This window comes from Danio aesculapii, chromosome 15, assembly GCF_903798145.1.
Source record: "Danio aesculapii chromosome 15, fDanAes4.1, whole genome shotgun sequence".
Classification (NCBI taxonomy): Eukaryota; Metazoa; Chordata; class Actinopteri; order Cypriniformes; family Danionidae; genus Danio; species Danio aesculapii.
Window position 1 is genome coordinate 36716062 of NC_079449.1, and position 12500 is coordinate 36728561.

The following is a 12500-nucleotide window of genomic DNA, read 5'->3' on the forward strand; positions in this document are numbered from 1 at the left end:
TTGTTTCACAGAAAAAAAAAACATGCAGATTAGAAATGTGTGAATAATCTGACGACAAATTTATATTTTTCCCTAGCTATTTCAAAACTTGCTTATAATAAATAAATCAGTATGAAATAGTCACTGAAACTTAGCTGGATCAAAAATTGGTGATCAATTTTACTTTCCTTGCCCATCAACGGTCACCACAAGCCTCGTTTTCATTTACGCTTCTGTTTGGACTGTTACTGTCTTAATTTCACACTCTTTTTAAATGAAAATGACACATCAACATGATCCACAGAATAAATGACATCAATGGAAATAACCGAACATGTCCTGTTTCCTTTTCTCCTCATTCGCTGATCCAATGTGATTTAATGAAAACCTAAAGACAGACAACTAGCAATAAAGCAGCTAGCAGGAGGTGTGTGGTGTAAAACAGAGATTGTGTCCCATGCAGAGACCTGCAGGACTCCACCAGACCTGCATTCATTCTGTGGCAGCTCCTGCTTCTTCAAATTGCAGTACGTAGACATCATCTGCTCTGTGCTGAGCTGCCTCCTGCTAATATTATTATTAATATCACAGCCAGAGTGCAGAGCTGGTTGTTTTATGTGGGTTTGGGGAAGGTCATAAAGAAAAATAGATAAATGTGAGGTGATGAATGGTGAATTTCACTCTGTTGTGCCCTGAAATCTCAACAGTTTAGTTTTGTGTTATTTTTTTATTTGTTATTCCCTATTTAGTCTGTCATTAAAATTAAAGGTAAAGTGTGTTGTTCATTACAGTATGTGTCACTATTGTTATCAAAAAGAATTATCAAAAATGGTCATTGTACTAATATTTCATTTCTTGAACACTCCTCTCATTTGCCATTGGTCAGACAAACTAGAACAGCATTCTGTTTGCACTCACTCAAGGCTGGTTTTATTGCACTATAGTACCAATGCAGTTAATAAAACCTCAATGTATCCTCAGGAGTCTGTAGTACTATATATATATGTAGTAGAAAATTATTTTCTAAACAAAGAAAACAAACGGAAATGGCCTTTTCAGCTCCTTTGCAACTCCAGTCATCAGAACAGCTGAACGCTGCATAGGTTAAATAAATATGGCTTTAAAAGGTCATATACCTCTTAACAAATCATGTATTAAAACATAAGTTCCGGAAAGAAACCCAGCAATACAGATTTTCTTGATCTTTTTTTTGTTAGCAAAATAGAAAAAGAAATATGTTGTGTCTAAAATGTTTCATTCTAAAATTAAGTTTTTGTATAAAATTATATATCTCATACACTTACAGTATATATCTTATACAAATCATATAATCTTAAACACTGCTTGTCTAAAACGGATGTCAATACCTGGATCTAACTAAACAAATTGTTAAAAGACTCTCATTGGTAACTGGTACAGCATGGATGATTATGATTTAGCTGGTAACTACCCTAACTGATGCAGAGGATAGATTCTCATTTCTTAAACAACCATTTCAAATACACATCCTGTAATCATGGAAATGATGTTAATCTGTTTCAGGGTCAATTATTGGCATGTATAGCAAAAAAAAAAAAAACATCTAAGGAGATTGCTGGAACTACTAAGATCTGGTTAAGAACTGTCCAACGCAAGTAAGTATAGTGGTGAACTATCATCTTTGAGGAAGGAATGTGCTCTGAAAAAATAACAATTATAAGGTTATTTATTGTGTAGGTTATTTGTTGTAACACTATTACTTCAAATATAACTCATTTGGCCAGCACGGTGGCCCACTGTTTAGCACAGTCACCTCACAGCAAGAAGGTTGCTGGTTCGAGTCCTGGCTGCATTTCTGTGTGAAGTTTGCTTGTTCTCTCTGTGTTCGCGTGGGTTTCCTTCAGGTGCTCCGATTTCCCCTACAGTCCAAAGACATGCGGTATAGGTGAATTAAATAAACCAAATTGTCTGTAGTGTGTGTGAATAAGTGTGTATGGGTGTTTCCCAATACTGGGTTTTGGCTGGAAGGGCATCTGCTGCGGAAAACATATGCTGCAATAATTGCTGGTACATTCCACTGTGATGGCCTCTGAAATAGAGAATAAGCTGAATGAATATATAATTCATTTGAAGTAATAGTGTTGTACTTCAGTGTGCAATATATAAATGTCTAAATTTATATTGGCAACTGTATATAGGCCTCAAGGGCACGACAGCAACTTTACAAAAGAATTTAGCTAATTTCTTATCCTAAATAGTTTTGGCCACTGATAAAGTTTTAATTGTTGATGATTATAATATTTATATAGCTGATGAAAAATATGCTTTAACTCTGGCCTTCTTAGACATACTAGCCTCGTTTGGAGTAAAACAGTCTGTCTCAAGTCCTACTCATCAGTATAATCATACCAGATTGGAGATTAAATCTCCAAAATCAATACACATTTTCAAATAGACATCTTATTTTAAGTTCAATTCATCTTTATTTCTACAGCACTTTTACAATGTATATTGTGTCAACCATCTAGTCATGCATTACAATAGTCTAACCGAGAGGTCATGAAAGCATGAATAGGCTTTTCCACATTAAACATTGATACCATATGTCAAAGTTGGCCAACATTTTTAAGATGAAAAAACGCTGTTTACAGATGCATTAAATCTGGCCTTTGAATGACAGGTTGCTATCAAAAACTAACCCCCAAACTTTTGACTGAAGATGAGGACTGAACTGAAAATTCGTCAAGAGTTAGACAGTGTTTTAGGTTTTAGCTTGTGGGGTTTTTGGGTCCAATAAGCAAGACCTTAATTTTATCTGAATTTAGTTATAAGTTTTTAGTCGTCCAATTTTTAACATCAGCTATACAATCTGATAGAAAAGGCAGGTTTGAAATGTGTCTATAATTTACTAATTATTTGGGATCAAGTTGTGGTTTTTATAAGAGGTTTAATGACTGCTAGTTTAAAAGTTTTAGGCACATATCCTAAAATTCAAAATGTTAAGAACATTTTCAGCAACTTCTGAAAACAAGTGTTTTAATAATTCGGTCGGTATAGAATCTAACATAGACATAGTTGATTTAAAGGAATTTGTCAGTTTAGACAGTTCTTCCTCTACTGCTGAGAAAGTCTAAAGTTTCTCTATTAACAATCTACAGTGCTTGAATTGGGATGATGCTGTAGGAGGCAGATTGATGGTGCTTATTTTATCTCTGATATCATCTTGCATGGTCATTACTGCTGTGTTGAGAAATGCATGCAGAAGCTTTATTTTAGATAGATCTGCCACAAATAAGTAGATCTGGCAGACTTTAGAGCTTTTCTAAAGTTTAGTATGCTTTCTTTCCAGGCCAGACCAAAGACCTCTAGTTTTGATTTCTTCTATCTACAATTTATTTTCCAGACTGCTTTCTAATAAGCTCATTGTGCCATGATGTTTAGGCTAAATCTAGAGGCAATATCTGGTCACAGTGATCAGTTATCTTCTCCAAAGCAAATAGATTTGACTGCAATGTAAAGTTTTATAGCTTAATATATATTTTGCTGAATGGAAACTTGGTAGTTAATCTTTTGACTGATTTACTTAGCATTTTTAAATTATTGTTTGTTAAATGTTAATGTTTAATAAATGACACTTGATACAAACTAAAGTAATATTTAATATAATATTTTTGCATATTATAAACCGCTGCATTACTGTTTTTTGGCATTTGACAATACATTTTTATCATCACAAGATGGTGACAGAGACCACATAACTTCAGTTTTAAAGCCTGTTTTAAAGAGACAATTACTTATTGTACCATCAATTTAAAAAACAAATAATCAAATAGGCTATTCTAATAGGCTTCACCATGCAGTGAGTGCTGTAAGCCTCCAAGCAGTTTTGTGAAAAAGCGAATGATGCTCTGTAATGTCAGCTCCCTCTTTGTTAATAATAACATTTGCAGTATTATTAATGATATTACTACTTTTATTTATTTACCGAAACAAAAGTAAACCCATTGTAACCTGTAAATGTTGGCTAAACTTTTTTATATTTTATTGTGCACAGTTCAATTAATTTATAAGTTTAAGGAAAGGGGTTTATTAAAGGGGTTTAGGTAAAGTTAACTAACCACTTTTTACAGAGTAGATGAAGAACAGTGACACATAATCTTCGGTTTCCATTATGAAAAACCTCAAAATAAATATAACATTCAAATGTAATCAAACATCAGTGGTAATTGGCAGGGTTTTTCAACACTGTTGCACTCCTTTCTTATTCATGTTAATTCAACATCTTTTCTTCTCACATGATGAGAGCACTGAATGTATTGTCGCTTATACTGACACCACGCACACCACTGGGTATATTTGTGTGTGTAAGCCACTGTTGGGCTGAAGAGCATGGGAAAGGTGTGGGGGGCAGGGAGTCCAAGGAAAATGGGGTTAAAAAAGTGTGGGTGCTGAGTTTGTAAATTCTCTTGGTTGAGGGCGGAGTTTGTAGTGTGTAATGATAATCGAACAATACTCACTTTCAATGGTCCGTTTGCTTAAGCAGCTTTTCATGGATGTGCATCGAAAGCAGGAAGATAAATGTTGTTCCCTTGTCTCATTTGTTTTTCTCCCTGCAGAGTTTGTTCAACTTAGTTTGACCTTGTTGATTGCTTTCACTTCTTTACAATTAGTTTTTCACAAGCAGTCTGACCTGAAATATTTTCATTTCCAGTAATGCATATGATACATATTTTCAACAGAACTTTTCATTTTGCAATATTGAAAATGTTGTGTTATCATTACTACCATTTGAAAACCATTAGCCAAAAATCATGCCATCTACTGACTTTCAAACTCATACATTATCTGGCCAGTATAAAATAGATTGATTCATTTGACAAGTTTTGCAAGAGTTTAGGAATCTCCTTGGCCTCTTTTAAGCAATTCTTTCTTTTTTTTTTTTTTTTGGTCACTATTATATTCCTTGTCCTCCTTGATCCCTTTCCTTAATGTGGCCATAGAAACTCGTTTCCGGAATTAGTGCGTCAAGCCCTTAAATGTGAATGACTAGCATGTACAAAAGCTCTGTGTGGGAATAGAAAAAAATATCAGCCATTAGTCTGGTATAGTCACTGTGCCAAAATTAGGCTCCATGAGAGAAAGGGCTGGGTGAAAAAAGACCAGGAGCTTGATGTTTAATGTTTTTTCCTGAATATCCCCCCCCCCCCCCCCCCCCCCCATAAACATGAGAATAAACACACACACACTTATAGTTGAAGTCAGAATTATTAGCCCCCCTTTGAATGTTTTTTCTTTTTTAAATATTTCCTAAATAATGTTTAACAGAGCAAGGAAATTTTCATAGTATGTCCGATAATATTTTTTCTTCTGGAGAAAGTCTTATTTGTTTTATTTTGGCTAGAATAAAATCAGTTTTTACTTGTTAACCTAATTAACCCAATTAAGCATTTAAATCTCACTCTAAGCTGTATAGAAGTGTCTTGAAAAAATCTAGTAAAATATTATTTACTGTCATCATGGCAAAGATAAAATAAGTCAGTTATTACAGATGAGTTATTAAAACTATTATGTTTAGAAATGTGTTGAAAAAAATCTCATTGTTAAACAGAAATTGGGGAAAAAAATTAAAAATGGTTTAACCCTCTACTGCACGCATTATGATAAATCTATTTTTAAAAAAAGTGATATTCAATTCTTAAAATAACCTAACTTGAAGTGCAGTAAAAAAAAATTCGAAAAAAAAAAAAAAACGTCCAACAGTGGATCTAACTTAGAAATTTCAAATTTCAAACTTTCCTTATAATTAATAATTTTGTTGTTTAAAATGATTTAATTGGTTTTACAAAAAACTAATTTGGTTTAAAAAATTTAGTTGTGAATATGTCATCATAACTTACTGGAGGCGATGTTTCAGATTTTTTTGTGGATCTGACATAATTTGATCCTTTGTTTTTATTGACGTTTACATTTGCATTCAGCAACTACCCACAATAAATGCCAGTCTGTCAGAAATCGTGCTACAGAAAAACACAGCATGTCATGTGACTTAACCAAAGCACTTAGTTGGCTACACTAAGGTCTTCTCTTTCCAACAACAAAAAAATTTCAGATCGACCGCAACTTTACATAGGAGTGCGGTTCCCCTGCCCATCGAATTGATTGACAGCTGCACGTATTAACATGTCGTGGTAGTCACGTGTATAATAATATAAACAAGACCAGACGTGCACAAAGCAACCGGGAATAAAAGGTGTGTTCAGTTTGCTAGGATCATCAATCATCATCAAATGTGATCAAGAGTAAGTTTCACATGTTTAAAATGTTGCATGTGTGTAATGAATTACAGCAATTTAGCTTAGCTTTACTTCATCAGCACAGCCGCGTGTCAGAACAATTATAAAGGAAGACGCTTCAATCCCGGTTTGTGGATGTTAAATCAGGTTTATTTTGTACATTAACATAACAGATATCAATACAGCAGTGGATATTAACCTGTATCATGTCACATTTGCATGCAAAAAGAGTGCAAAGCTAAACGGGCGCTCTGTCTGTCTGTCTCTGTGTGTCTCTGTGTGTGTGTGTGTGTGCGTGTGTGTGTGTGTCTACTGCGGTGTGTGTGCGCGCGTGAACTTTGTGTGACTCTGCGATGCAACTCCATAATAAATACTTATTGGTAAAGTTCTTACTGTAGTATTTCTCACAAACGCTACGTGAGATTTGCTTCCTTTAAGTCTGTCTGTTGTCTGACAAAGCCGAGGGAGGAGATTGTGGCACGCAGAAAGGCACGTAGAAAAGGTGGGCGGGGAGGACTAGCCTTAAAGGAGCAGTACACCAAAACCGCCACCCAGTGAAAAAATGTATAAATAGGAATTCAATAAAAGGTATAATAAAAAAATCTGATGGGTGTTTTGAGCTGAAACTTTACAGAAACATTCTGGAGACACAAAACACTTATTTTAAATCTGAAAAAAGGGCTAACCTAGGTGCCCCATAAAGAAACAGTGGCAGGGAAATGAATAAACGTATCATGTTTCCATATGGTGATACCGTGGCGTAGAGGGTTAAATTAGCTGCTTAAAGTAACCTAACTTTAATGTGAAGACCTGTTAAAAAATAAAAAAAAACTTGTTTTTACACTGTTGCTGTTTTTTATTGTGGAAAAAAAAAGTTTATTGTGAGGCCATGGCAGCTTCTCTGGGACCTCCATTCAGCACCGGGGCTTGAGCCGGGCTACAGATAATTAGATCACTGCTATCAGTTTCACTGTCTCTTTTCTTCATGACAATTTACATGATAATAACACTCTCGATGGCCCCCCCCTCTTTCAAAAGCGCTTAGACTTTCTCTTTTTTCCTCCCTTTCCAACATCCAAATGATTCACTACCTCACCTTAAAATGCACTTATGGGGTGGGAAAGAAATAAGAAATCCACGGGAAAACCTCTCAAAGACAGCGAATAGGGTAGGGCAAAAACTGTGCGTTGTCGTGTGAATTGACAACATATAAAGAGCAAGGACTGTGATAAAAAGAATCTTGGGTACAACTGCTAAATGTGTTTAATGTCTGGGAAAGTACAGTTTAGTGGTCTGCATTGGTATCAGGTCAGATGAAGGACAACTGAACTGACTAACATTAGTTAACATTTATCTGAGCTCTCAAAAGAAAGATGGGGAAGGGGATTTCATTTTTTAATTTAAATTTTTTTTTGCCAAAAGGCTTCTTTGCAATAATCTGGAAAATTATTGATTCCAAGCAATTTAATTTAAATAAATCCAACATCAAACATGATCCTTGATATAAGCCTGACTGCTGGTAATCTCTCTATAATCAAACACTCATCAAGTGTTTTCTTTCTAAGCCTAAACCAGAGCTACGTCCTTTAAGGGCTTTCACTGAAAGGATCTGTTTGGACCCCTATAAAACTCTCAGTGCTGGATCCTTCTTCAGTATTCACTGCTAGCCAAGAAACTTCCTGCAGATGCTAAATTGTTTACAGCGGCTATCTCATACCCAGGATTTCTTAAGGTCAACATTTCTTCTGGCACACTAGGCTTGAACTGCACTTTATTCCCCTTTAATTTAACAGCTCCGGCAGCTTTTCTAGTTAAATCGACTGTTCATTATTGAGCCTCATTTTACGAAGAGGCTGTGAGGTGCAGTTTAATGAATCTCTGGCACAAAGATCCCTTTCACTGCCCAAGGAAGAATAGAAGCTATTTAGACCATGTAGGGCTGTATGTCAAAGGCAGCGTATAATAGTTGTCAGGCAGAGGCTAAAATTCCCACTGCTGCAGGAAGCAAGAGAATTTCCATTGCAAACAGATTAAGATAGTTCGAAGAAACATGTAGGGGGAAAAAAACAACAACAGTACTTGTCCCAAAACATGCAGTTACTGCAATGCACAGGATTTAATGATCATGTCCCAAAGGTCTGGTCAAGTTTGTACAGACTTTATGGCACATGTTAAAAAGCACTTCTTGAAACATCTTTATTAAATCTCTTATCAATTTTACATGTCTCGAATACACTTTTTTGTGTTGTTTTGCTTTACATGGATAACGTACCAAGTATTTGAAAGATCATTTAAAGATTCTTACAGCTGGTTCAGAGTTTAAATCACACATGGCATTAACGGTCTTTACTCTTCAAGCTGACTTAAACACTAAATAGTCAGAAACATTTTTTTTAATCTAAGATTTAATCTGACATTGGGCTAACATTAAGACAGATAATTAAATAAAATGTTGTTTAAGGAAAACATAAATAATATTTCAAATCCTTTAAGGACCATTCAGTGTCCTCTGAGATTTCATTTTATAAAATTTGTATAATAGCATAGAAATGCACAAGAAGACTTGACCAGGACAGATGAATTCAAGGCTATTGTTGTTTTACTCTGTGGGATGCCTGAGACAAATCCCTCTTATTTGCAGGTGGTCAGGCGTGAGCAAAGAGTTAAGTCCCAGAGTCCCTCTGCCCCTCCCCTTTGATGTCCTGACATCATAGGCCCTGCCCCCTAAAGTAATCCTCCCTTCCCCTAAATTTCAGCTTTCGGCAGAGTGCAGAGGATTTGTAAGGGTGTCCTGCACAGGACCGAAGTTTAACAAAACCACACTGGAAATGCAGATACAATATGCTTTAGGGTCTCTTGAAGACAGTTGCATAAATTCAATGTGAAGGTGTTGTGCTTTTGCCAGAAAAAGAGATGGCTGTTAAGGCTGCCATCATGAACTCGCAGTTCTTAAACTTCTGTTTTCCTGGCTCGGTCATGGATTACGAGGTGGAAAATTATCTGGAAGGGGGTCTTCTGAGTGAGGAAGTTTGCGAGGGGGATTTTAGGGAGACCACTAGTGACCTGCTTAGCTTCATTGACTCGGCTTCCAGCAACATCAAACTTGCACTGGACAAACCTGTCAAGTCCAAGAGGAAGGTCAACCACCGCAAGTACCTGCAGAAGCAGATAAAGAGGTGCACAGGGATCATATCACCTGGAGCCTCTCAAGTTCAAGAGCCTTGCAAGAGGCAAAGCTTGCCCCAGACCTCAACAAGCAACCTGTCCAGCAAAACAACACCTAAGAAGGATGGGATACAGGCCAACCTGCAAAGCAAGAGTCTGGCTGCCCTCTTCAACCCAGCGAAGGATGTACGAGGAGAGAGGGCCAAGAAGCCCCTGCTGCGGCATCGAAACCTTCCTCCATCCTTCTTCACAGAGCCGGCCAACAGCTCCAGAGTTACATCTACTTCTGGCATGTCTCTCAAAGACCTGAAGCGAGGGACTCCAGAAGCAGCAGAGTTTTTGGAGCTTCTTGGACCCGATTACAGCAACATGGTCTCAGAGCAGGATTTATTCCACACCACACCAATCAGGATTCAGCAGGAGGTGACCATGGGCCCTGAGCCATATGACTCCCACCATTTTGTAACCGGTGGTTTTTTGTACACAGAACCTTGGGGAACTTGTAGCAGCACCTCCAAGAAGTCGACAGACATGCAAACGGTACCTGCACAGCTAAACCTTTATAGTCACATGGACCTTTCTAGCAGCATGCCTGTGGAACAGAGCTCACCATGTGCACTTACTTTTTCAAATTTCCTTACAGACTGCTCCACACCTCCAGGTTCTTATGATCTGGCAAATGGATACAACCGAGCAAGCTTTTCTTCTCATTAAGTCAGAATCTTTTTGTTCCTTAGACATTTGAACAAAAACACTTTTAAATTTTGAGCTACCAATATGTCACTGCCTATATAATGCCTTAAAACCAGCTAATGGATCAGATTAAAAATATGTGTATCTAAGAATGGTTATCCAACATTTATTAAAAGACATCTTGTATTACAGATTTCTAATAATAAATTAACAAAACTTTGTGTAAATGGAAGAAAGTAGAGCAACAAAAAAGTTGTTTTCTTAGGACCTCTTAATATTTAGCAATTATATTGATTTATATGTAAAAACTATTTGAAACAATAGCTTCGCAAAGAGCTGATCTCAGAGTTTCTGCCTTGTCAAAAGCTAAATAGTCAAATCACATGGAGTATGAAGTTCTTAAGCCACCTAAAATACATGACTTTATTTACAAGACAATTTGAATTAAGATTTTTTTATCATAGTTAATTTCACTTAGTCATTTTACTGTAATTTTTAAATTAAATTCCTAATTTGTCCCAAACAGATTAAACACAGTTGTGATTCATCTCTCAAAATACATACAGTCTTAATGTTTAAGTATATATTTGATATTTTATCATTTAAAATAATCCAATCTTTTTTTTTGTCAGATATTTTGTGCTTGTGCTGTTTAAAAAAAAAAAACAAATACCACTTTAATTATGTATTTAATGCCATTACATGTAAATCTGACGTGTTTTAAGTGTAAAAATACTCATGCAACATAATGCAGTACTGGCAATCAAGACAATCTATATGCATTCTTATTTCTATCACATTGTTCACTAATAGCTTATTGTTTGTTGAATGCTTTACATGCAATACTAGATTTGCACATCTGCAGTAAATACAATTCTTTCAATTCCCTTAAGGTAAATAATTGAACATGGTTTTGGTTTAGATTTGGCTTTTGACGTTTCTTGGTATTCTGGAAGAAATGTAAAACAATATTTGTGTAAAATTGAAATGGGGATAAAGGAGGAGGAGGTAAAATTTTACAAAATAAACTATATTATGTATTGGTAAAACTGCATCCAAGTTGCACAAATAATTATAAAAATTATAAAAGCAGAAACCACACAACAGTGTTTTATAACAATATGGCTTTATGTCAGTTTTAGATAGATAATTAAATTAGGAATAAGACACTACAGCTAACAAATCATTTTTTGTATTGTTGTAGTCTCTAATTAATGTTTTTTTTTATGTTGGAAGTGTCAGCAAAGTGTAACAATTTGTGTTGGTACAGTAAAACTAGTACATACTCCACATTATCTGCAGTAAAATTTTTTCCTGTATTTAGTTTGTCTGACATTTGTATTTTCAAGAATTGAATTGAATACTTATTGTATATTTACTAGTAACAAATCACACACCTAAATCTTTGGACAACAGGGGCACTGAATGAAAGTTTTGTTTGGTCATAAAGTAATGGGACAAAATAAAGCTGGTCTTTATGTCTATTACATCATTAATATGCCTTTGCATGTTTTTTTTAATATTTACTTGTTTTTGAGGTTGTTTTTTTATCATAAGCTGCGGGCATGTTAATGATAACAATGCTGGTCATTTTTTAAAATCTACTTTTAATGAAGGGATTTCTGATAGCAAACAAAAGGTTTAACTCTAATCTCAAGTTATGGCACCCTCTGTTGGCTAAAAGAGACATTTATATTAATGTGACTAGTTCATTGTGTTTTGTTTTAATTATTTGTTGTCCACTGTAGTATTTAAAATATAATTTATTATTTTTGATATGTTATTATTCTTTATACTATTGCAAATTAAAATAAGCAAAGCAAAGCACAATGTAGAATCTTTTCTTTATTCAATGGTAAATTTTACAGCGTCATAAGGTTTACAGAAAACAAGTCATTCAGTGTAGCAATAGTTTATATAGCTCAATAATTTTGCCAAGGTGTATATTTAACAGAAATCATTTGATGTTAAATTAAGACTTTGAAAGATAAAATGCTATTTTTATTCACTAATTTAATACAATTTCTGATCACTTTTTAAAACGTTAATAAGTATTTTTGTTTTATTAAACCATATTTTGACATTTTATGGTCAGAAAAGGATATTTGAAACTGTAAAGGACATGCTTTACTTGCATTTAATTTGATTTCTATGTTTATGAAATAATTTTTGTAAATTTATTTTGATCCAAAATATGTCTCATCACTGCCTGTTTATGTCACTAAATTATATTATTATTGTTAATACATGAAAATACAGAGAGAAAATATGAATTGTTAAATTTTGGTAGTCTAATTTGACAAAAAGAAACCCATTTCCATCACTAAGGGTAATTCCATCAATACTGCAAGTAACAAACAGGTATTGTTTTCATTGTTTTTGACATTTTAT

At 34.9% G+C, this 12500-nt stretch overlaps 1 protein-coding gene across 1 annotated transcript; it reads left to right on the forward strand.

The window, feature by feature from the left end:
- Positions 1–9023: 9023 nt before the first annotated feature.
- LOC130241767 (protein FAM181B) lies at positions 9024–11837 on the forward strand. Its single transcript, XM_056473716.1, has one exon. It carries the CDS (start codon positions 9165–9167, stop codon positions 10128–10130), a length of 966 nt encoding a protein of 321 aa, XP_056329691.1. The 5' UTR covers positions 9024–9164; the 3' UTR covers positions 10131–11837.
- The last annotated feature ends 663 nt before the right edge of the window (positions 11838–12500 follow it).

Coding starts and splice junctions, on each gene's coding strand:
- LOC130241767 (XM_056473716.1), top strand. CDS start 9,165: ATGGCTGTTAAGGCTGCCATCATGAACTCGCAGTTCTTAAACTTCTGT.